The 24,703-nt window shown below is 46.7% G+C and overlaps 1 protein-coding gene across 1 annotated transcript in view; it reads right to left on the bottom strand.

The window, feature by feature from the left end:
• The window catches only part of POLRMT (RNA polymerase mitochondrial), a 113,684-nt gene extending 98,531 nt beyond the window's left edge, over window positions 1-15,153 (bottom strand). Inside the window, exons 1-4 of the mRNA XM_085638282.1 lie at window positions 15,038-15,153; window positions 6,903-7,001; window positions 5,641-6,395; window positions 1,674-1,804 (exon numbers count right to left, since the gene is read on the bottom strand). Coding sequence (XP_085494408.1) covers window positions 1,674-1,804; window positions 5,641-6,395; window positions 6,903-7,001; window positions 15,038-15,098 — 1,046 coding nt within the window. The 5' untranslated portion in view covers window positions 15,099-15,153. The remainder of the gene's footprint in view (window positions 1-1,673; window positions 1,805-5,640; window positions 6,396-6,902; window positions 7,002-15,037) is intronic.
• Between the last annotated feature and the right edge of the window lie 9,550 nt (window positions 15,154-24,703).

Here is a 24,703-nt window from a genome sequence, read left to right as displayed (position 1 = left end):
AGCACACCCGTGCAACTCTGCCACCCACTCCCTAGCCTCTGCGGGGTAGTCCTGCGCACCAGTGCAACTCTGCAACCTACTCCCTAGCCTCTCCGGGGCAGTCCAGCACACCAGTGCAACTCTGCCACCCACTCCCTAGCCTCTGTGGGGCAGACCAGTGCAACTCTGCTACCTACTCCCTAGCCACTGCGGGGCAGTCCAGCGCACCAGTGCAACTCTGCCACCCACACCCTAGCCTCTGCGGGGCAGTCCAGCGCACCAGTGCAACTCTGCAACCCACTCCCTAGCCTCTGCGGGGCAGTCCAGCGCAACTCTGCAACCCACTCCCTAGCCTCTGCGGGACAGTCCAGCGCACCAGTGCAACTCTGCAACCCACTCCCTAGCCTCTGCGGGGCAGTCCAGCGCACCAGTGCAACTCTGCCACCCACTCCCTAGCCTCTGCGGGGCAGACCAGTGCAACTCTGCTACCCACTCCCTAGCCACTGCGGGGCAGTCCAGCGCACCAGTGCAACTCTGCCACCCACTCCCTAGCCTCTGCGGGGCAGACCAGCGCACCACTGCAACCCACTCCCTAGCCTCTGCGGGGCAGACCAGCGCACCACTGCAATCCACTCCCTAGCCTCTGCGGGGCAGACCAGTGCACCACTGCAACCCACTCCCTAGCCTCTGCGGAGCAGTCCAGAGCACCACTGCAACTCACTCCCTAGCCTCTGCAGGGCAGTCCAGCGCAACCGTGCAACTCTGCCACCCACTCCCTAGCCTCTGCGGGGTAGTCCAGCGCACCAGTGCAACTCTGCAACCCACTCCCTAGCCTCTGCGAGGCAGTCCAGCGCACCAGTGCAACTCTGCCACCCACTCCCTAGCCTCTGCGGGGCAGACCAGTGCAACTCTGCTACCCACTCCCTAGCCTCTGCGGGGCAGTCCAGCGCACCAGTGCAACTCTGCAATCCACTCCCTAGCCTCTGCGGGGCAGTCCAGCGCACCACTGCAACCCACTCCCTAGCCTCTGCGGGGCAGACCAGCGCACCACTGCAATCCACTCCCTAGCCTCTGCGGGGCAGACCAGCGCACCACTGCAACCCACTCCCTAGCCTCTGCGGGGCAGTCCAGAGCACCACTGCAACTCACTCCCTAGCCTCTGCAGGGCTGTCCAGCGCAACCGTGCAACTCTGCCACCCACTCCCTAGCCTCTGCGGGGTAGTCCAGCGCACCAGTGCAACTCTGCAACCCACTCCCTAGCCTCTGCGAGGCAGTCCAGCGCAACTCTGCCACCCACTCCCTAGCCTCTGCGGGGCAGACCAGTGCAACTCTGCTACCCACTCCCTAGCCACTGCGGGGCAGTCCAGCGCACCAGTGCAACTCTGCCACCCACTCCCTAGCCTCTGCGGGGCAGTCCAGCGCACCAGTGCAACTTTGCAACCCACTCCCTAGCCTCTGCGGGGCAGTCCAGCGCACCAGTGCAACTCTGCAACCCATCCCTAGCCTCTGCGGGGCAGTCCAGCGCACCAGTGCAACCCTGTGCATTGCTTGCCTCTTGGGTTCAGCTGATGCGCTCGCTGGTCAGCCAGTTAAACAGTTCACTTTCAACGAAACCAAACCAGTACACTGAACCGTCACAGACAGCAAAAGGGGAAAGAGAGGGGCACGAGCGCCACCTCTTTCCCTACCTTTACCTGCGGATGACTTTGGGCGAGATGTTCCCCCGCCCCATGCACTCCAGGGCTGCTGCGTAGGAGCTCGCGTTGGGCTTCAGGCCAGCCTCCTCTATCATGTTGAAGAGCCGGCCAATTGGCTGCAAGGAGCCCTGGAGAAACGGGAAGAAATAAGTGTTATTACAGAGAGCACTGGTGCACGTAAGCTCTACCTGGCAAACAGGATGACAGCACAAGAGCCAGTGTCAAAATCCAAATGTAACAGAAAGAGTCCCACTCCAGGACACACAATGACATGCCTCACAGGTTGCAACCGTAACACAGGCCACTTTGGGAACAGTGGCATAGTCTGAGTGGTCACTGGCTTAGCTTAGATTTATCTTGAACTCGTTTCAAACCAAAAAATACTGTTGTTGTCCATTAAAACAGAGCCACAAAGGCAGGCATGAACAATCACAGGCATGCACAATTAAAACATACGAAACAAACAATACATAGCCTCATCAGTCTGCACTCTTGAGTTTTCAATGCATCCGCTCCATCACTATCTAATCACACCTCTTCGCTGCACTTGTCAACGATACCATAAATGTAAAAAAATGAGTTCTGACATGTCGGCAACACCTCATCTAAGCCAATTACAGTTCTCGCTTGGTTTTCATAGTCACTCTCTCACAGGTTTAACTTCCTCTCCACTGCTTCTTCACCACGGATGTAAACATTCATTTTCGGCTCCGATTTAATTGTCCTATATACTTTTATTGGATGTCTTCAGTGCTGTATCTAAATTCGATTTATTCACAGTTTTCATTTTTTTTTACCTCCTGCCCTCTCCGTTCTCCTCGCCGTGTATTCATGTCCTTATGCCCTTTCCAGTCACTTCTCCCCAGTGATAGATCCTGCACAAGGTCTTTCACTTATAGCCCCTACACAAAGACCCGCACTACCGCTCTCTCCCTTCTTGTCTCACTTAATCTATCTTCTCTCCTCTTTTTTAAATTAAAACCATTTAGGAACTTGTGAAAAAAATTAAGTACGTGAGTTTTGCACTACTTTTATGCTGTCTGCACAGCCAGCACCAGAGAAGCCAGAGCATTTATGGGAAGAACAGAATCCGTGCTGAGCCAGGGGTCTGGCTTGGCTCCAAGAGCCACAGCAAGAGTCGACCATTGTCATGGAGCGCCAAAGGACATAACTAGTAGGAGGTGTGTACAGTGGCGACGTGGCAAACCCATCCATTGGTGAATGTGGGCAGACTGTAAGAAGCAGATGGCCCAGTCACATTCAGTCACAACTCATTCTACTGACTCTGCTCCAGCACTACCTGCTTTTCATACTAGCCTGCCAGGCATCACTCCTCTTCCATGTCCTGTCTTTCCCCTCCGATCTCTCCCTCCTTTTAGCTTTCTCGACACTCCCCATGCCAAATTTGGTTGCCTATTTTTCTTGCTGACGTGTGCCTCAGTGAGCTGTTACCTGTATTCCTCGCTGCCCTGCCTGCCCCTCACAACTGTCCATCTTCTTCTACTCTGATCTCTTCTTACTCACAGCCCTTTCTCCTCTCCATTCTCTATCCCCCCTCTCTGACTCAAGCCACGGCTGGAAAAGGCAGTGTCTTACTCACAGCTCAGCTTGGCTTGTTTCTAAGTTTCGCCTGCACAGCGCTTGCGAGATCTATTGTTTTTAATATAAACTTAAATGGGACTTACATCTCGCCTCCGCTCTTTCCTGTCTTCTGCTGGTTCCTGTGCGTTTCACTTACATTTCCTCCATTTCTATTGCCTGTAGCATATTTATCTGCATTTACCAGTGCTTGTTTGTTGGTCTGCTTTTGTTATCAGTGTCCCACTGCCGAAATACTGTTAATATCTGGTTTGGTGGAGCTATATTTTCATAAGGTTTTGCCTTTTACTTTGCAGCATATTTATATAAACAATACATCACCCGGACAGATTAAGTGATTTGCATAGAATCACTGGATGTTGCGCAGTGTGGCTGAGACTCGAACCGAGATTCCCAAGCTCTGGAGTCAGCAGCTCTGGCCGCTGCGCCAGAATCTTCGCCACCTTTGTGTTATCTGTCAGGGAGCTCTTTCCTTCTCCCGGACTATGATTGATGAAAACAGCTCTTTAATCATTACATAGGCGAAACCGATGCATTACCAATGCCTGTTGGTTGTAGAGTTCTAAAGAACCTCTGGCTGCGCTGGAGCCAGGCATCTGACAGAAGCCAGGCTCGAGCCTTCAGAGCCTCGCTCCCCTCTATACAGCGCTTGAAACACAAGGACATGAATATGGAAGGACCACCACCATTAGCCGGTACACATACATCATGGGAAAGAAGGGGGCATCCAATATGCCTGGGATCCTGGGTAATATTACATATGTGAAGACGAGAACGGTTCCTTCGGGGTCATTTAAAAAACAATTAGTATATTTTGAAGGTCAAGTGAACTGTACCCAGAGAATTAGTTTAATCCAAGCTGCACATATGTTGAGCATCACTGTTAAAAATCAAAGATAGGACCCTAGAGAACATATCCCCAATAAATGTGGCACTTAGGAGAAAGAATCCAAATGAAGGTGCTATAGGCAAACACCAAGTGACAGAGCAGTGCTCGGGTGTATCAAATGTGTAGAGAGAAAAAGATAAATGATGCATGAAATCAAAACTATGCTTCAATCATCTATAATTCATAATTGGGAATTATAGAAAAGTCTGCCTCTAAATTGCAGCATACCCCCAAAGGCCAAAAAGAAGCTAATTAGGCTTATTGTCAACGTTTCGACCCTGGGAGTGCGTTCTAAAAGGTCCTCATCAGGGCGGTATAGAGGGCGCTAAGACACAGAACAGTCCTAAAAAATTAAAACACAATAACTAGTGTGCACAGAAATATATCGCTGGGTTTGTGAAAGTTCGCTGAACTCCTCTATGCCCCTCACTCATACACTATTTTGTTTTTATTGTTTCCAGTTATTTCACTTTCCTTACAATATCTTCGACAGTAATTTTTGGACTCATTTTATAAATGTAAGAATATATCTTATGATTGCTTCTTAATTATTATCGTCTAGTTTCATTTTTAGGGTTGATATATTTGTAAGTGCCCTTGATATGGTGCGGACAGTCGACATTAAACCTAATTACAACTATCTTTTTACCACCTTTACGCGCTTATCATACAATTCAATAAACTTTTCTGTAACCCTGGATTTAAAATTGTAGACAGCCACTTGTTTCATGTTTGATCAGCTTTAACTCCCTGAACTCTTTGCAAATCGGGTGCACCCAAGCGCTGGCTCTTCACTTGTGGCACGTTAACTCTGACGATATGTTCACTTTGGGTCCGTTCTTTTGTTCTTCACAGTAATACTAAACATACCATGGCTTGGACTGCATTCTTAGGTACATTTCACTTGACCTTCAAATAAACAATTTGCCTTTCAACTGATCCCAAAAGAACATTGCTCTGATCACATATATAAAAAACACAAACAGCGGCAAAAGTAGACAAGCAAATACACCCTTTAAACTAGAAATACGGGACACCAACAAGCGAACACATGCATCCAAGTTAACATAAGCAACTGTGCATACACATATAGTTAGACAGTAGCAAGGTCACAAACACGCTCCTTCCCAAACCATCACCAATATCCTTCACTTGGAGGGGAGCCAAGCCGGATGCTCCCCCCTTTTAAAGACCTTCACATCTTCACTCCGTTATACCTGGTGCATTACAGCATGCTTACTTCCTCTGATACTTTTCAAAACTCACTAAACTTTGGTGGGAGGTAGTTTGCAAGTTCATTACTTCCTGCAGCTTCACATATTAGCATTAATTAGTACGGTACTAGCCAACATGCTCACTCCTTCCCATGTCTTCGCTCATCCCTTTCCTAGCCCTTTGCTAGCCCTGTGGTATGGCTAAATGTGCCATCCTTTCCATGTCTCATTCGCTTGGCCACAAATTCACTCCTTTTCCTACCGTCTGTGCCCAGCCATGCAGTAGGATGTTGTACATCTTTAAGCCCAGTAGCTTCCTTTTGGCCGGGAAGCGGTGGTGGTAGAGCAGGAACTGTTGGGCAGGTTCTAGGGCACCAGTGAAGACACACGCCTCCAAAAAGGCCAGAATGCCAAGCTGGTGGCTTTCATGCATGTTGCCCTCCTTGTCCGTCAGCGGAGGGCCTGTGTTCAGCGCCCCCCAGCCTTGCATCTGTTCCTCTAGAGCTTCAATGGCATCCAAATGAGCAGCATCTGCCAGCATCTGTAGCCTCTGGCTGCCTGCACCGGTCTTCGTGGAGCTGCCCTGGCGGGAAGTGATGCTTTTGGTTGAGGTCTGGTGGGCCTTCACCTCCTTGACCTTACTTGCCTTTGGTGGTTTCTTTTTGGGTGTGAATAACTTTGGCAGCTTTGGCCTGGTGTCTATAGAGGCATCATTGAGAGGAGAGGTGTTGGCTGCTTCTTCAGAGTCCATGCCAAGCCCTTGTCGGAAAGGAGAACGCCATAATTGTTCTTCTAAGCGCTGCTGCCTCTTTTGATTGGTCCACCTCTCCTTGTCCAGCTTTTCCATCCATCGGCTAGGTGTGGGGCAGCTGCTGTGACATCTCTCTGGGCTTGAAGTCTCTGAAGTCTGTGGTTGGCTCTGACTGTTATCACCCTTCATTTGTGGAAGTGATGTTTCATCCAAGGAGCAACCATCCGGATTCTCTGCAAGGAGCTGATGCATCCGAAGCTCCAACACTGCAAGCATTAAGGACAACCAATGATGGAAGCGTTAGTAGGTGGCCTCGTCATACAGACCAAGATACTCTACAGAAGGCAATCAAATCACACTCACAACTAACAGCACATGCAGAACCCCATCAAAGAGATGGGATCTACAGACACCTCCAAATGGAATCTACCATCACTACACGTGTTAGACCAACCCCTCATGGTGCTTTTCCTCTGTCCTCTGCTTTGCAGCACCCCAGCCCCTACCCTTCAATGCCCTGGCCTCACCTCTTCCCAACCCACATTATATCCTGTTGCCTCTCCAGCACCTGCCTGACAATGCCTAAAGATCGCAAGCCACACCCACTATTTATCAGCCAAATCTGACCTCTACAATCAGCCATGTCACCAACTCACTGATTACAATAAAATAACTCATAACAGAATCAGTCTTCAGCTGGCATTGGGCACAGCATAAAGGAACTCCTCAGAAAAACAATTCTGGTAGAGGTATCGGGTCAGGACAAAGCTTACCTTCCACCAGCTCCACCACGGGCACATTCTCCAAGGCTCCAGCCTCATTTTTAGGGTTTACAGATGAATATCTTCGTCTGAATGTCCCAAACGAGCAGCCTGACAAGAGATATGAAAGGTTCAAAGGCATTAAAATAAGAAATATCTGGCCGTTCCAAACAACAACCATACTAGAGCCCACTGAAAGAGTAGCATAAGTAAAAACAAGCATTGTATGCGATGGAGTACCATGTTTAAATCGTCAACATGTTTGACCAATTTCAAAAGTATTAAAATAACTAATGGAGATAAAGGCTCCAGCATGCAGCAAAAGAGCACGATAAAAGAATATCCAGACAAAATCACATAATATTTGTATAGGGGAATCATTTATCAGTCCTTAAATATGGTACTTCTAGCCAAACACAGACCAGATGAGCCACTGTTCAACAAAGTTAAGAAGCTTCTAATTATCAACAATTCAGAGACTCTGTTGTACGGTTTCTACTTATTCAGTAAAAATATGCGTTTGTTGGGCAACATAAACATTAGAATTGCACAAGAGTGAGTCTATGCTCAGCATCGGGATATGTTGGCCTTTGTTCACGCTAGCTGACAGTGCACATCTGTACCCCTACCTCAATCAGGTAACAGGTTGAATGTGAAACCTCAGAACATGACATACCTCACAACCCATAGATATCGTGGAAACAGATCTAGAACCCCTTCATTAGGTAACTTGTGCATGCCCAAAAAGAAGCGCAAGAAATACTCAGGTTTGGCGGTTTAATAATTATTGAAGCAATTAGATTCTTGTATAAAATCCACGTGCTGCAATTATCAATAGAAGGAAAGAAACAGATTAAACAGCATTTGGAGAATAGTGAATATAATAAGAGTTCCACCATTGCATCACATCGATGATATGTTTGCATGTAAATACAATTATATTTTGTGCTCCTACCTAGCTCTCCCTATCCTAGCGGACCTAGGGTGGGTGAATCTTCCAGAATCCTTGTAGGGTGATTGATCTAACTCCCTAATTACGTGTGGGTGTCATCTGGAAACCTGTCTTGCTGGAGAGCCAGGAAACGTCCCTCGCAGGAAGTAAACAGGAATCAGCTGGCTGGAATACTGGCATGGGTTAACCTGGCAGAGTCAGCTAAATGCTCCTCTAACTTAAACAAAGGAGGGACGCCGTATTTATTATTGATTTTATGTCCACAGAGCAGTCGAGAGCGTAAAATAACAAATAACATTTTGTGCAGTGAACGTAGCACTTGTACAGAAATGTTCAAGCCTCTTGAAAAAATGCCTATGAAAAATTGTGGATGTAAAAAAAAGCCAGTTCTGAGAATATTATCCTATACAGGGGCGCAATGAAATGTGCGTCAAATGTCAATGTTCAAGGAAAAATAAGTTTAAGTGTCAACATGTAAAATGGTGGTGTTCAGCACGAGGCAAATGTGACCACATGACAACTCTGGGGCTCATATAAAGTTTGGCAGGCCTGTAGACGGGTGAAATACATTATCTTGGAGAGCTACAGTCTGACATATTTAGACATATCCACCAAAAAAGGCGGAAGTATCTGTGCCTTAACAGAAGCTGTTGCTAAACCAGCTCTTCTAAGGCACTGAAACTTTGCTGGGTGGGTTCTATGTTCAATGCACCAACACATAAAAGTTTTTTTGTACTTTATAAACAAACTACCATAGCAGGCGTTTGTTGCTAAAAAAAAATTAATGCCATTCATTCACTGGGAATAGTTTCCAAGTGAGTGGGGCAGGTGATTAATCCTAATTTCTGTCTGGACCCAAACAGCGAAAGTCGCAAAACAGTCAACTTCAAAAACGTTGAAAGTCTGACACCCACTGCCAAGACCCTAATGCCAGTCAGGCCATCAGTCAAAGGTATTCACCGGCAGAAGGTCCCCCGGCAGAACGACTGTTGTTCAGCCCACTGGAACCGCGAGTTGGGGAACAGGGTCTTCAACCAGCTTTGAAGCAGAGTACCCTGTCAATCAAACGCAAAAGAAGACCCTCTGTTTTGAAAGATAGCACCACGTTTACTATTCCATCACGAAGGAGTGTTACCAATGTACAGTGTAAATGGTAGATCCAAGTTCAATGTTACTGAAGTAATGACAGCTCTATGAGTTCTGTGATGGTACTAAAGGGAGTTCTGCTCATGATCATACTGCAGGAAGATTAGGTACCAGTGTAATGTCACTGGAGTAAGAACAGCTCCCAGTGTTACGTCACCGCAATGAGGGCACAGCATTTGATGTCAACAGGGCTGAAGGCCCTGTTAAGAGCCTCCTCTTCCAACAACATTCTAAAACTATGCAGCCATAACATAAGAATCCAAACCCCGTCTCTGTGCATAGGTACCTCCATGGAGCACCACGAGACGCTGCAAGCAAGCCATGCTGAAATGAACTGGGCATCCGCTCTCCAGGACCAGTATAAAAAGCTGTATCTCAGTCTCTACATCTCTGGCTTTGGAGGAGAAGGCATCCTAGGAGTCTTTAGGTACGCCAGATACAAGGCAGCACCCTAGGAGCCTTTATCTACGCCAGATGCAAGGCAGCACCCTAGGAGCCTTTATCTACGCACCCTAGGAGCCTTTATCTACGCCAGATACAAGGCAGCACCCTAGGAGCCTTTATCTACGCCTGATACAAGGCAGACCCTAGGAGCCTTTATCTACGCCAGATACAAGGCAGACCCTAGGAGCCTTTATCTACGCCAGATATGAGGCAGCACCCTAGGAGCCTTTATCTACGCCAGATACAAGGCAGCACCCTGGGAGCCTTCATCTACGCCAGCTACAAGGCAGCACCCTAGCACATCATCCATGGAATCTTCAAGCAACACCAATGACTCTACATCCCAGTATTCAACACTCCACCAACCGCCAAGTAACATACAGGATTCCTGCAACCCTTCCTATCACATATCGCAGTGACCATATTTTCAAAACTAAAAAGTGACCACAGCACAGGTTCTTTCACCATATGGCAGCAATCAGACACATAAAAGACAATTTAGACACATGTCTCAATTCTGGGACATTCAGCAGGACTATCGAAAAGATAATTGCTGACATATGCAGCACTGCTATACTATTTAAGTGATATTGTATGCATTTCTCTGCAGGGCGGCTATAATTTTACATGGACAGTACTGGAATTTCTCAAAAGGGAAGCCATATATTTAGGAGGACCCGAAGATAAAGTCTCCAGGTAGTTTCTGTTTAATGTAACAGAACCAGAATACACAGTAATGCCATGTTTTAAAATTAGGGCTACTGGTTTTATGGTATTATTTCTTAACATTCCCATCTGTATTTATCCATATTTATTTTGTTGGCCAGCTTATCAGTATTTTACCTATATTTATTTTGTGAATAAAGTTGTGAAATTGTATATTTTTCAAATTTAACTAATAAGCGTGCACCCATACGTAGATGCCTGTCGTGTTTAAGCAAATTAAGCATTAGCCTTATCGACTCTGGCCAGAAACTGGTCGGTAGGGTTCTCCTGGAGAGGATACATTCCTGGGTGGATGAAAAAGGGATCTTAACAAAGTTCCAGGCGGGCTTTAGGGCTTGTACCAGTACAATTGACCAAGCATTTAGGCTGATGCTTCTCTACTGGAAGACGGTAACCATCGGTAAGGGCGCTCTATATCTTGCGTTCATCGACCTTAAGACCGCCTTTGACTTGGTCCCTCGTGACCGCTTGTGGCTGATTCTGGAGGAGCTGGGAATCCCCTCCTACATTTTGAAACTCCTTATTCGAATGCACGAAGAGAACTTCGCTTGTATTAGATGGGGGACCCAGGGCCAGAAAACCAATAAAATACCAGTGAACAGAGGGGTTCGCCAAGGTTGTGTCTTGGCACCAACACTTTTTACATTGTTTGTGAATGGCGTGGTCTCCTTCCTGCTTGAAGTTGAAGCGGATGTCCCCGCTTTGGCGGGTGACAAAGTCCCCGCCCTTCTTTTTGCGGACGACACACTTTTAATTTCAAAAACACCGTCAGGACTACAGAAGCTTTTACAGCGCTTCTCTTTGTTCTGCGAGCAGAGAGGTCTAGTCATCAACACCGCCAAAACCAAACTCCTCTACTTCAATCCTTCAAGATCCTCCGGCTCCACTCTGACCCTAGATGGGAAACCACTGGAGAGTGTCAGGGAGTTTGATTACTTGGGAATCAGAATCTCTGACAGGCTCAAATGGCAGCCCCACATAGATAAAATGGCACTTAATCTTAAACGGGTAACTGGAGCCTTGGGAAAGGAATTCCGGGCCTCTACCACTAAACCCATTGCCCCAGTATTAAACATCTATGCCGCAAAGGCGGTGGGTAGTGCACTTTATGCCGCGGAACTATGGGGCTTCAGCTGTGTCGACTCACTCGTGACCAACGAAAACAAGTTCTTTAGAGAACTTGTATCTCTCCCTAGGGGCACCCCAACCAAACCACTCTTGAGCGACCTTGGCAGGCGCTCAATTAGAGATCTAGCCACCCTTCGCCCTCTGTTATACTGGGCGCGGCTGTGGCGCACCCCTGAGCTTTCTAACTATGTCGATGGGCTCAGGGAGGTTATGAATATGCAAGGAGCTCATAAAATCGAGTGGCTCACAAATATTAAAAAACTTTTGGTCGCAATCGGCCTCACGTCTGATCGGCCCGTGGGGGCACCAATATCAAAGGAGGAAGCCAAACGAGCTTTCTGGGCATGGGTGGATGCTTCGGAACAAAGAGATCCTAATATTGGAAGGTTGACTGAGGTTTTTTACCAGCACAAACTTACTCCTCTTTTAGAACCTTACCTTGATTTCATCACCAAGCCTAAGGATAGATCTCTTTTTATTCAGTTTAGATTCGGGACACTCCCGCTACGTGATCGTACTAGCAAGTGGAAACCCCCCCATAAGACTCTTCCAGACTGTCCATTCTGCTCTGGCGCTATTGAAAATATCTCTCATTTTTTCTTTGCATGCCCAGCCTATTTGTTACCTAGAATGAAATGGCTTAGGCCTGTTTGTTTACTCCTAGGAACAAGGGATCACATTGATGCTATGAGAATCCTTAAAACCTCTACTAACACTACCATAGTTTGTGGGGTGGCCAAATTCCTAGGTTGGGCATGGCTAATGAGACAGAGATTTATTAGCTCCAGCTAAATCCTTTTATCTTTTTTTTTTAACTCCCAAAGCTGTAAAATTTAATACATTTTTAGATATTTATTGTATATTACTTAATTGGATTTTTCTTACGACATGTCTTAAAAATGAATTTGTAATTGTTTTTATGTATTTTGTGCTTTTATGACATTACATGTCGAAATAAAGCTTTGATTGATTGATGATTGAATAAAGGTGTGAAATTGTATATTTTTCAAATTTAACTAATAAGCGTGCACCCATACGTAGATGCCTGTCGTGTTTAAGCAAATTAAGCATTCAAATATATAACAACAGTACACACACAGGTAAATATTAGCATTATACTACAAACTTGTGCTGACATATGTCATTATTTAACGAAATCAAGTCTTGTTTTAAACTCCCTAAGATGTATGTCTCCTCAGCTGTTGTCCTAGAATTGATAAAAGGCAGCATGAACAGACACTCAAAATAATTTTTTGTACTTTTATGTTTTTAAAAATAAAACGCAGACATTGTTTTCTGTCTGTATTTAACTACAAAGATAAGTAAAAACAGAAAACTGGGAGCCTTTTCATAACGTGTTACTGGCAAATATTTTCAGTGTCACTAAGAGAACCAATAGCTGAATGGGCCGTGAGACTGTCCCCCAATTCTAGAATTGAATGTGTGATGGATACTGGCATGGAGTACTGGCCTTCAACCTACCCCACCTTAGGGGTGGTGCTGGTTGCTCCTAATCTAACACATTTTCCCATCTGTCCTCCCGCCAAATGTGGAGCAGACAGGGAAGCTGACATCCTCCACTAGTTGGAGCTGTCAGGCTTGCATTTCAAATTCGGCATTACCTTTCAAGCATCCTGCACTGGAGGCCCATCCTGGAAAGGGGGAGGTGTGAAGCACCTCCGCCCAGAGCAGGCTTTGTTCCTGAGCTCTGAGAGCGCTGGCTCTCTCTGCATGAGGTCAGAAACATATCTGGTGGCGGCAGGCAGGCTAAGACTAGTCAGAGACCACACCAGTGCTTGGTAGGTTTTATGGGGACACTATAAGGTGTCTCCTGTGTGCATTTAGTAATTAATCCGAACACTGGCATCAGTGAGGATTTATTGAGATGAGATGTTTGGTACCAAACATCTTACGGTACAGTGAAGTCATCATGGAGCTAGGAAACTCATGATGACAAGTATACAGCCCATGTACTCTCTATGACTTCCCTGTGCGCTTACATATCCAAGAATGGACTCATATTATAGGTCCAATATTTGCTCTGAACAGATATTGTTCCAAGAAATAGCTTTGCTTACATTTGCAGATCTTCGTAGGAACATAATCAGAATCCTTGAACATCCTGTACGAAAGCTAAATAAAGCTCACTGCCCAAAATGTTGTTCTTTATTATTGTTTGCTCTGCCACAGCTTTGTCCGGGTAGAATCAATAATGGGAGCCTGACTGGGACTTCGGCATGGGGGTTATTTATTAGATAAATGACACCACTCCTTTATTTTGTTAGAGGAGCATTTCGCTGGCACTGTGAGGTCGTCCCATGCTGAAATTCCAGCCCAGCCGATTCCTCTTTACCTCCTGCAAGGGATGACGCCCAGCTCCCAAGCAAGACAAACTCCCTGAAGACACTTACCCATAGTTAACGGGGACGTTGGATTACCCTACAGGGATCCCGGCAGATTCACCCACACTAGAATAGGTAACACTTGGTAGGAGTACAATATATTACAGTACTTATATGCAAGCATATAATCTCTGTACCAGCACAATGGTTGAATTGATCATTTTCTTCACCATTCTCGTAATGCTGATCACACTATTCTGTTTCCTCCTATTGATTATTACAATGTGTGTATTTTACTCAAAGAATCACAATGCTCAAATAATTGAAACACCATGTCTCTTTCTTGTGTCTCTCTTTGGGTATGCACGAGTTACCAAACAAAAGGGTTCTAATCGGTTTCCAAGATTTCCTCGGGGAGCCAGGGTTGTCTTGTTCTGAGGTTGCACCTTCTACCGGTTACCTTGCAAGGTTAGGGGATACAGATGGTGCACTGAAAGCTAGCAGGACTTAGGCCAACAGATCCTGATGGCGTGCGTCGAATAAGTCTTGCACAGTTTTGACGTTTATTTTGTCCATCAAACATAATTTTTACTGAGAAAGTAAAAGACAACACTGTATGTGAGTGAAGCTTGCACTACTGCTACTTGTGCTGTACCTGCCCTGTGAGTGGGAAGCTTACACTGCTGTGCTTGTGAGTGAAAGGCGCTCAAGCTGTATGACACTGAGTGAAGTTTGCACTACTGCTACTTGTGCAGTACCTGCCCTGTGAGTGGGAAGCTTGCACTGCTGTGCTTGTGAGTGAAAGAAGCTCAAGCTGTATGACACTGAGTGAAGTTTGCACTACTGCTACTTGTGCAGTACCTGCCCTGTAAGTGGGAAGCTTGCACTGCTGTGCTTGTGAGTGAAAGAAGCTCAAGCTGTATGACACTGAGTGAAGTTTGCACTAATGCTACTTGTGCAGTACCTGCCCTGTGAGTGGGAAGCTTGCACTGCTGTGCTTGTGAGTGAAAGAAGCTCAAGCTGTATGACACTGAGTGAAGTGTGCACTACTGCTACTTGTGCAGTAATTGCCCTGTGAGTGGAAAGCTTTCACTGCTGTGCTTGTGAGTGAAAGAAGCTCACGCTGTACGACACGGAGTGAAGTTTTCCCTACTGCTACTTGTGATGTGCCTGTCCTGAGTGGGAAGCTTGCACTGCCACGCTGTCCTTGTGAGTGAAAGAGGCTTCGGCTGCTAACGCCAGAATCCCTAGTAGAGGCTGGGATTTTGTTTGAACACACACACTATAAGTTTATTAGTTACCCCTACCCCTAAAGGTATACAACACCGCACTCATAGAGCCCCACATTGCAACCCGCTATGTCTCATCAAACGCTGCCCAGTCCCTGCTGCCAGGCTCTGCCCTTTCACCTTTCGCTTGTTGGAGTGCACGGAGAAGACCACACACCGCCCGCAACCTCAGCGCCGCCATTCCCCTGCACCAGCAGTCCTCTGCACTGCGCCGGCGCACGCACCTGACACGGAGCACGGCGTGACGGGGGGTGTAGTTCGTGCAAAAGTCAAAGACAGTAACACTTCCACAACAAGGACTACAATCCCCAAAGGAACCTGAAATCCCGGCACGCTAGAGCGCTCAGAAAATAAAGTGATATAGGGGGCAGCCATCTTGGAACAGTGCCGGCCGCCGTCAGTGCACGGAGCAGCAAGGAAGTAGCCATATGTACTAACCTTAACCTCGTCACAAAGAGCTCTTCCTTATCAGTCCTTCATCTATTTCTCAGCAAACTTTGCGCGACATGATGTCTCAGGAACAGCGATACCACTAAAGAAACAGAAAAGGGACTTGGGCAGGTGGACACTGAGAAGGGCGACCCCAGCGGTGACCTTTAGGGTCCTCCTTCTGCTCTAGCTCTGTGCCTTTGGGGGGGATCGAGCGCGTTTTTCTCAATTGAGTTTTTTCCCCCCAGAGCTTTAATGTATGATAAGCATTTAGCAAAGAGCAGCCAACTAGATGCCTGTCATGCATGCCAGGTGGCTTTTGGGCTGTACATGTTCTCAGTTATCAACCCCAAGAATGCTGGGACTTGTAGTTTTCTGTACACATCATTAATAGGGCCAAACAATCCCCGCATGTCTAGCGTCGATCCTTGAAAAACTGGAATTGGCTTAAATGTTCACTCATAACCTGGATTAATTGACAGCAAAATCTGTGATACCGTCATGCTCTCAATGGAGTTTAGACAATTAGAAATGCACAGTTTTCAGTGTATTGTATAAATCAGTGACTATATGTAGCATAAACATTTATCGTTTATTTAGTTTCTAATTTATTCATGTATTTTTCGACATTATAACCTTAGCTCAAGGGCATTATAGCGAATAGAAGCTTAAGGCACATTTACTCCAGGGTTAAGAGCCAAAAATGTACTAAAATAGGAGGAAGAATAGGAACCAGTACTATGCTTTCTAGCAGAGGCAATGGAAATGAGGGGGTGGAAATTGCGACAGCGATTAGTTAAAGTATGTTTGGAAAAGGAGGGTCTGTAGTTCCTTTCTGAAGGTAGCAAAACAAGGGTTACAGAGAGGTGGGGAGAGTTCCAAATCACCGCTCTTCCTTGAATTACAGAGGCTCGTTGAGCACCTTAGATTTTCAGTTTCTCAGATATGAAGGGCGTAGTTAATGCTGCAGGCGGCCTTTATTTTTGCTCTTGCTTTGATGATGAGCCATTAAAGATCATGCAGCGTGAGAAAGATGTGGTCTAATTTCTTGAAATTCATTACAAAGCAGGTGACCACATGGAGCACAGCTGTAAGCGGAGGCCACATGGATTTCTGGGATCATTTCCAAAGTTTAATTCTCGAAAGAAATGGTGCATTGACTACAGACTTTAGATCCTGGTCAGTGATGAAGTAACTTATGCCCCAACATTTCTACAGCTGGTATTGTGTTGGTTGCCACCTATGCAGAGTGATTTGGCATTCTCCACAATAGCCAGTTTGTAGCCCAAATGAGAACAACAGTCAAACAATCCGTTGATGGGTAGGTTGGATTTTTCTAGCAACATTAGTAGTTTAGTTTATTTATTTATAACATTTTATATAGCGCAAACAAGATCCCGAAGGATATCAGAGTGCTTTACAAAGGATGGAAGGAAGGTAATAAATGCAATATCGACATCAAAAAAGAATACGAAACATGAATAATTACAGTACAAAGGGGTCACAGGAGAATAATACAACAGCTAATACAGAGCGGGCTAAGAAGGGGCAAACAATGAGGTAAAGAAGAGTAGCATCAAATGGTGGTCTAACAGTTGTAGGATCAGAGACTTAGAGCGGATGATCATAACCCATTTAAGGTAAGAACTTGTTCATTAGGAATCTTTTGGCTTCCAGTTTGAAAGCAGCCATGGAGGAGATTCTGCCTACTTCCGGTGGGAGAGAGTTCCAGATCTTCGGGGCAGCGCCAGAGAAGCCTCGGTGGCAGGTTCTCTTTTTGCTACAGATGTGTGGTTTCAAGAGGAAAGAGTTTGCACTTCTTGAGGGTCTACCACCCCAGGATAGTTCAGGTTTTTGCGCTAGGTAACTGGGGTTTTTGAAATGGAGGGCTTTGTGTGCCAGACAAGCCTTCTTTAGCTGAATTCGAGCTACGTAAGGCAGCCATTTAAGGGATTTTAGGACTGGGGATAAGTGCCCGTTTCTTTTGGTACCGGTAACCAGTCTAGCCGCAGCGTTCAGAGATGCCCTTAGTGAAGCCAAGGTATATTTGGGGAGGCCACAGAGCGTAGCGCTGCCATAGTCAAGTCTCGGCAACACAAGCGCTTGGACCATCTGCTTGAAATCAGATTGTGGAAGGAATGGTTTGATATTTCTGAGTGTCCTCATCAAGTGATTAGCTCTCTTACAAGCTATATGATTCTTCATGTTCAGATGTTTGTCAAGGATGATTCTGAGAGATTTGGCTGAGTCTATAATGAGGGGGGACCAGTTGAAGGCAGTGAGGTGATTCAATAAAGGTCTAGCTTGGGGATGTGGTTCGGAGGAGAGATGAGAAGGAATTCTGTTTTAGAGGTGTTGAGCAGGAGGTGGTTCTCAGTTAACCAGTTTTGAGTAGACGTTAGGATAGTGTTGAGTGAGATGATGTTATCTGGGGAGGAGAGCTTCAAATAAAGTTGTGTATCGTCCGCATACATATGGAAGAGAATGTTTGTGGAATTTTGTGTATTAGCTAAAGGTTCCAAGAACAGGTTGAAGAGTGTAGGAGATAGGGCGGACCCTTGGGGGACCCCCATGAGTACTGGAGAGGGCTGGGAGAGAGTGTGGTTCGCCTTGATTCTTTGTGATCTGTGGTGGAGGAAGGACGAGAACCATTGTAACACCCGACCAGAGAAGCCCATCCTGTTCTTCAGAATGGATACGAGGTTATCGTGAGTGACCGTGTCAAAGGCAGAGAAAAGGTCAAGGAGGATCAGGAGGCAGGATACATTTTGGTGGAGCATTTTTAAAATGTCATCCAGGACGTGAATGAGAACCAATTCAGTGCTGTGCCCCCTCCGAAAGCCAGATTGATGTTGGTCTAGAAGTTGGAAATTCTCTATGTGCGCAGTGTTGGGATTGGACACATTTTTATAGGAGTTTGGCTAGGGTGGAGATGTTTGCGATAGGGCGGAAGTTATTAAAGTCAGCCCTATCAGCATTCGTTTTTTTAGTATGGGTGATGCCTGAGCTGCTTTTAGGCACTCTGGGATCGAGCCTTGTGACAGTGAAGCGTTTACAATCTTAGTCCAGGTGGGGATGAGGACATTCTTGATTTCTTTGAAGATGGAAGGAGGCAACAGGTCGCAGAAATGATTAGATGGGTTGATACTCTGAAGAATCTTGTTGATGTCTTTTTCACTGAAGGGAGTGAAGGTGCCTCATGATGCTTTGTTTTTGGTGTTCAGGCTGAGCTTCTAAAATAGGACAGGATGTGGTGTGAAGATGGCAGTAGAGCCTTTTTAGAAGTGAGTTCAATGTTGATGAGACTTGCTTTCTCTGTGTAGAAAGCAGCCAGTTTGTCGCATGAGGGTGGGCTGCCTCCCGAATCCGAGTAGTTTGGAGCTACCACTGACTGCTGTTTAACCAGTTTAAAAAGTTTCTTGGGGTGGTTAGCGGCCTGGTCAAGTAGGTATCTGAAGTAATCTGCCTTGGCGCTCTTGATTTGTTTGTTGTAGGAGCTCCTAACATCTCTAAGGAGTTCTAGTTGGTCTGAGGAGGATTTGGATTTCCAGGATCGTTCAATTGCCCTAAGGTTGCGGCATTCAGAGTTTAAATTGTCTCTGAACCACGGTTTGGATATTTTTGTTGAAGCATTTTTTTGTTGGAGTGGTGCAATGTCATCCATGATGTTAGAGATGGTAGAGTTGTAAAAGTCAGTGAGTAACTGAACCTCAACCAGGTCAGCTTTGGAGGAGAGGGCGGATTTACAGTGGGCTGCTAGTTCATCAGAATTGATGGATCTGAGGTCCCTTTTCCAGATCTTTGATTTCGTTGGTTGAGCTTCACTCATAGAAACCTTGCTGTTAATATAAAAGAGGATGCAGTGGTGGTCGGACCAATCGCACGGGGTAATAGTATTGACCATTGGAGATGATGAGGTCTAGAATTTCGCCTTTATTATGAGTTGGCCGGTCACAATGCTGAATCAGCTCTTGATCACCTAAGAGTGATTCAAGGCAAGATACAGCGTGGTCGTTGGGGTTAGCCCAGTGAAGGTTGAAATCGCCGAGGAAGATTTGGGACAATACCGAGTAGACATTGCCAGAGATGATTTCCTTAAGTTGCTCAATGAAGGGGAGATTGTCACCCGGGGGGTGGTAAAAGGTGTGAAGGTTATTACTTGAAATGCTGAGACAAAGGTATTCCCAGAAGGATGGTGTGGAGGACTTCAAGTGAGAAACCGAGTGTGTTCCTGTGAATACAGGCTAGGCCACCACCCAACTTCAAAACTCTGTATAGACAAATTATGTCATGGGTAGGAGGTACTAGGAGGTCTAGGATAGAAGTGGAGGCGGGATTTAGCCAAGTTTCAGTGAGGATGATAATGTCTAACTTATTGTGTTGGATGAGGTCGAAGATATCGGAAGCGTGTTTACTGGCTGACCTGCAGTTGAGTAGCCCACATTTGAGTCGCACCAGATTAAGGGGGGAAGGAGTCTGGGTTACATTCACTCTCGTGAGGTTGTCATTATTAATGGCTCTAAGGTTTTGAGGGGGTTCTCTGTTCAGGTTAGAGTGGATGGTTTGTATTAGTCCCAGAGGGATCGTGTTGGTGTTGATCATAGGCGAGTAAGAGTTGAGTAGGTCATTCATATCATTAGACGCCAGGTACGCCTTAAATCTTCTGGTGCGTGAGGGAGCGTTAGGTAGGGGTATGGTTTTCGGGACAGAAGGGGGGAAAGCTGGCCCATGAGATCTTTAACCCTAGGGAGGGGGGTTCTGGGCAAGTTCACAGAGGCGAGGAAGGAGCTGATCAAGGGGAAATGATCAATTGAGAGAGCTTTGTCATGTAGTTCGACAGTGAGAAGGTGCAACTGTAGAGAAATATCGTCCAGGCACGCTACCGAGTCTGAGTGCTTGGAGAGGGGCAAAGGATGTTGTAGGAAGGTGGATATCTGACTATGGTTACCCCCAAATTTTTGGCCTAGTGTCTAGCTGGTTTTTCGACTTAGTTGGCCTGAGATCCTGCTATTCAGGATCTCAGCCTGGCTGTTCTCTCTTTAAAATGGACTCCATGTACCCTAGGTACATACCCAATTGGTTGGATCACCCTGTCAGCCCCTGTACCAGTGTACACTAGGTACCCAGGGCATTGGTGTACCCAAGGCCTGCCAGGGGCTGAAGCATGTATTATGCCACCCCAGGCTTGGCCTAACAATCTGACACAACTGGCTGATCACTCAGCTGGGGTAAGTTGGTGTAATCACCTCTTACTTAGGTGTAGTATACCTATACCTAACCTTAAATGGGACACCTGGTAACCTATAAGTCACTCCTATGGCAGGCCTTAACAATCCTGAAGGCAGAGTGCTTGGTTCCATGTGAGATGGTGCTCTGGCATGAGCTGAGCCTGCCTGCAGTGGTCGGAACAACTTCCTTCTACTGTTTCCAGATATCGTCATACCATATACTCTTAAGTGCATTATGAACCTCGCGGTTAAATGCTATCTTTGGTTTGGCTTTATCAAAACATGTCGAGTAAGGTGTCATACGAATTGGAATACTAACCCCTCGCCAATTCTGGCAACGGGGTTAGCATTCCACCCTTCTAGAGGGACAGGACATGTACAGTACCTGAAACCCGGGTAAAATCAGACATAGCCTCAGCTCCACAAAATGGATGCTGCCACCACAGACACAAGTCTGCCCTCCTGCTGCTGGGAGTCCTTCCAGCTTGGGAGGTGTGGACAAAGGGTTTCCTGCCAGGGGAGGTGCATGCACCACCCCAGACAGGATTTTGTGTATTGGTCAGGTAGGGCTGAATAGAAACCAGACATGCCTGTGGCTCACAAGGAGCCTCGGTGCATATGCCAGTTCAAACCAGTCCTGGGGCATACCAGTCCCGGGCCTGGGGCGAGCTGGACAAAGGATTGGGGGTGTAACCACCCCCCTTCCTGGTCCCACCCATAGGGAGGGACCTAGCAGGTAGTCCGGCCCCTAGAATCCGCTTAAAGGTAGGAGCTGTGTCCTAAGACTTCAGACATCCTGGAATCAACTTGAAACTAAGAAGAAGACAGGAACTTCGACATTCTGCTGCACAGAAGACTGAAGGAAATCTCCCCTGTGGTCAGGGAGTGACCACCTTGCTAACGCAAGCACCATCCAGCGAATCAACGTCTGCTTTGCCGCCGCCTCCCGCCGGAGCCCGAGCCCAGAGGCTGACAAGACCTGGACCTCCAGACCTCTCACTGCCCGATCCACAGTCCCTGAGAAGAAGAGACCCGTGGAGGCACCGAGACACGTGGAGCCAGCCATCTTGAAACGACCACGACAAGCTGACAAGTGCAACAACCGAGGCTCCCTCCAAGTTGTGCTTTGGGATCTGAGAAGCCCAACCCTCGAGCAGCATCTGCACCAAAGGTGAGCCCTCCAGCATCTCCACGATCTGCGTGGGGCCCTTCTGCATTTTGCCACTCGACGCGCCTAACCGGTTGCTGGCCCGCTGGCTAGTAGCCATCTTGGCGATGAACTTTACGAAATACACCGCTGGTCTGGTTGCTCCAGACTGGCCCTTGCTCCCCTCCAAAGGAGCAGTCCTTCTGACCTTGCTGGTCAGAGCCATCAGCTTATTTCATCTCCTACAACAATTGCTTTTGCCAAGGCTTGTTTGCTTCGATCAAGTCGCCGACAGCGAGAGCCTGCGTGGGACAGCTCGTGAACCGACTCCTGAACATCGTCGACCTCCAGGGACCACGTGGCTGCAGAGACAAGCTACACCTTTCTTCCTGTTTGCACCCGACATTGCCTGGTACCCACCTGGTGCCACGCTGGTCACTGGCTAGTGACTGTGAACACTGTCCCCTCTGCTTACAGGTCTTCAACATCTCCGATCCACCCTTGGATCCACTGCATCTCTCCCGGACCGACCGCCTGCAGCATCTTTGTCTTCAAGCTCCACGGAACCGATAGAAGAAACCCGACGCACTTCGAGGCCTATGCACCCGCTTCCTGTGGGTGAGGTAAAGCTGGCACTCCTGTGCCCAAGTGTAGTATTACATCTCTAGTGCCTGTGTTCCAAATCTTGAGTTCCTAGTCCATCCGGAAGATCCTCTTTGCAGTAACTTTGTACTTTTTACGCACCCATTGAAACCTATGGGAGCACGCGTGTGACTATTTGCTCTGCACACGCCACCCGTGGACCTCCTGGTCACTAACTGAAGTTAGCTCCTTGTAGGCCCAGCGGTTATAGAGGCCCTAGGCCTTTTCCCTTTTCTGTTCGTGGTACTTATACCACTATTTTAGTATATGGTTTGAGCGGCCACCAGGGCCTATCCATATAAAGTGCAACTTCTGTGTATTCTACTGTAATCTTGTTTGACGATTTGTGCTCCTGTGCTCATAAAGAGACTAGGGGTTACTTTGAGAAATAAATACATATATATTTTGAATATATATCTGTGTGGTGTCCTTTCATTGGTATAAAAGGGGGTTGCATTTGGTAAAACAGCTGGCTTAACACGCTTCACGAGTTTAGCCTCAAAGACTGCTTAGCCTACGCTACCACTAGGGCAGCTAGTCCAAAAAGGTTGACTTACAACCACACCATAAGGGTTGCTTGGCATGGTACAAGGTGATCACTTTAACTAGTGAGCATCATATACCAGGCCAACTTCTCACAGATGTGTTAGGAAATCGGGCGGAGAAGGGGGGTCTCGATGTAAGTTCCGGTCATCCAAGGTGGTGATGTGTAGTTCCAGGGGAGGGAGTTGATCATTAGAGACTTGCAGTGTTCTATGGTCTTTGGATAGCGAGGATGGTAAATTAACGAGGGTGTGATGGTCATTGAGCTGTGAGTAAGGTATGGTCCAAACAGGATTGAATGGATTTGTCCGATCATGGTCCGTGGCATACACATTTGCCGGGTCTCTGGCCTAGTGGGTGGCGTGGAGAGAGGGTTGAGTGAAGAGGGATCCTTTGTTGAGAGCAATGGCAGTGAGTCACTAGGGAAACTCTCAGCTCGAGAAACAGTTGGAATCGGACTGGAGAGCTGTGCGCAGAGCGAACCAGAAATGTCTCTCGCCTTCTGAGTCGGGGGTCTAGAGGGGACAGAGCTGCTCTGCAGCCATCTAAAGGTGAAGAATGTGTTAGATAGAGTGAGGCCCTCCCCGCTGTGGTGGGGGGAGGACTGGATAGATCTGAGTAATGGGAGGGAGTGTGTGCAGTTGGTTTTAGTTTTAAGCATTGGTTAGAAATCCACTTTTGAATTCCGGTCATGGTATTCGAGAGCAGGTAGATGTAGTTCGGGGAGGAGATTGTGTGGTAGATTTGAGTATCAGCCACATATTGGTGCTATAGTAAACCAGAATCACTGTGGAGCTCTCTAGATGGTTCTACAGAAAGGTAGAATCCATCCCAGTGGAACCCTTTGTGAAAGCTTAGCTTTGCCAGATAGGGCATTGCCTATTTTGACTGCCTGGGAGTTGTTTGAGAGATTGGAGATAAGCCAGTTTAGAATTGTTCCCTCAATATCTATTTGTTCTTTCAAGACTTTAAGTAGCGAGCAGTGGTTGACTGTACTAAAGGGCACTGACATTTCGAGAAGGACAAAGAAGCTGGAGTAACCTGAGCTTAGGAAGCTGAGAGCACCATCAATCACTTGTAGAACAGTCTACAGGCAGCACAGCTTCTGTGCTGCCTGTTGTATCGATTCGAAACCATCCTGGAGGGAGCTTGTTTGGAATAGTTCTTACAAATCACTTATGGTGGTCTGGGTTGGCAGATATATAGATGGAAAGAAAGCTCAACAGAATGTTTTACTTTCTCAGCAAAGAACATTTTGCTAAGTCTTCACACTTGTCTTCTGGAGCACTGATCAAGGTATCAGAAGTGTGGTAGTTTTAATGTTTCATCACTTGAAAGAGAAGTTTTGGTGGATTTTGGAGGTGTCCAGTAGCAATTTAAAGTGAGAGGATTTGGCTCTGAAAATGTTGGAGTTCTAGCTTCCTAAGACCTAGGATGAGTAATACGGGAAGGCGAGGTCCTTGCCTCTGACTTTTCTAGTTTTCTATGGTATTTTTTTTGTTCCTAAAGATCTTTCGAGAAGCGGGGTAGTGAGGGGTTCAGACTTTTCTTCTTGCTTTTCAGAAGCATAAATCTCTCAATCAAGTCCTTTATGCAACTGTTGTATTCCTTATGTGGGGAATTAAAGTCTTTCTGGGAATTGAGGTGTGGAAATGTACCTTTTTATGGGTACACTTGTGCAGGGTCACCCTCTTGTCCTCAGGTTCCAAAGACTAACAAAAAGAGATCGGCACTGGATTTGAAATAAAATAACAAGCTTATTAATCACTCATGAGTGGGACCACGTCCACACAATAC

This window comes from Triturus cristatus, chromosome 12 (assembly GCF_964204655.1).
Source record: "Triturus cristatus chromosome 12, aTriCri1.1, whole genome shotgun sequence".
Taxonomy (NCBI): Eukaryota; Metazoa; Chordata; class Amphibia; order Caudata; family Salamandridae; genus Triturus; species Triturus cristatus.
Note: the sequence above shows the minus strand (reverse complement) of the source record. Positions and strands in the feature narration are given on the sequence as shown.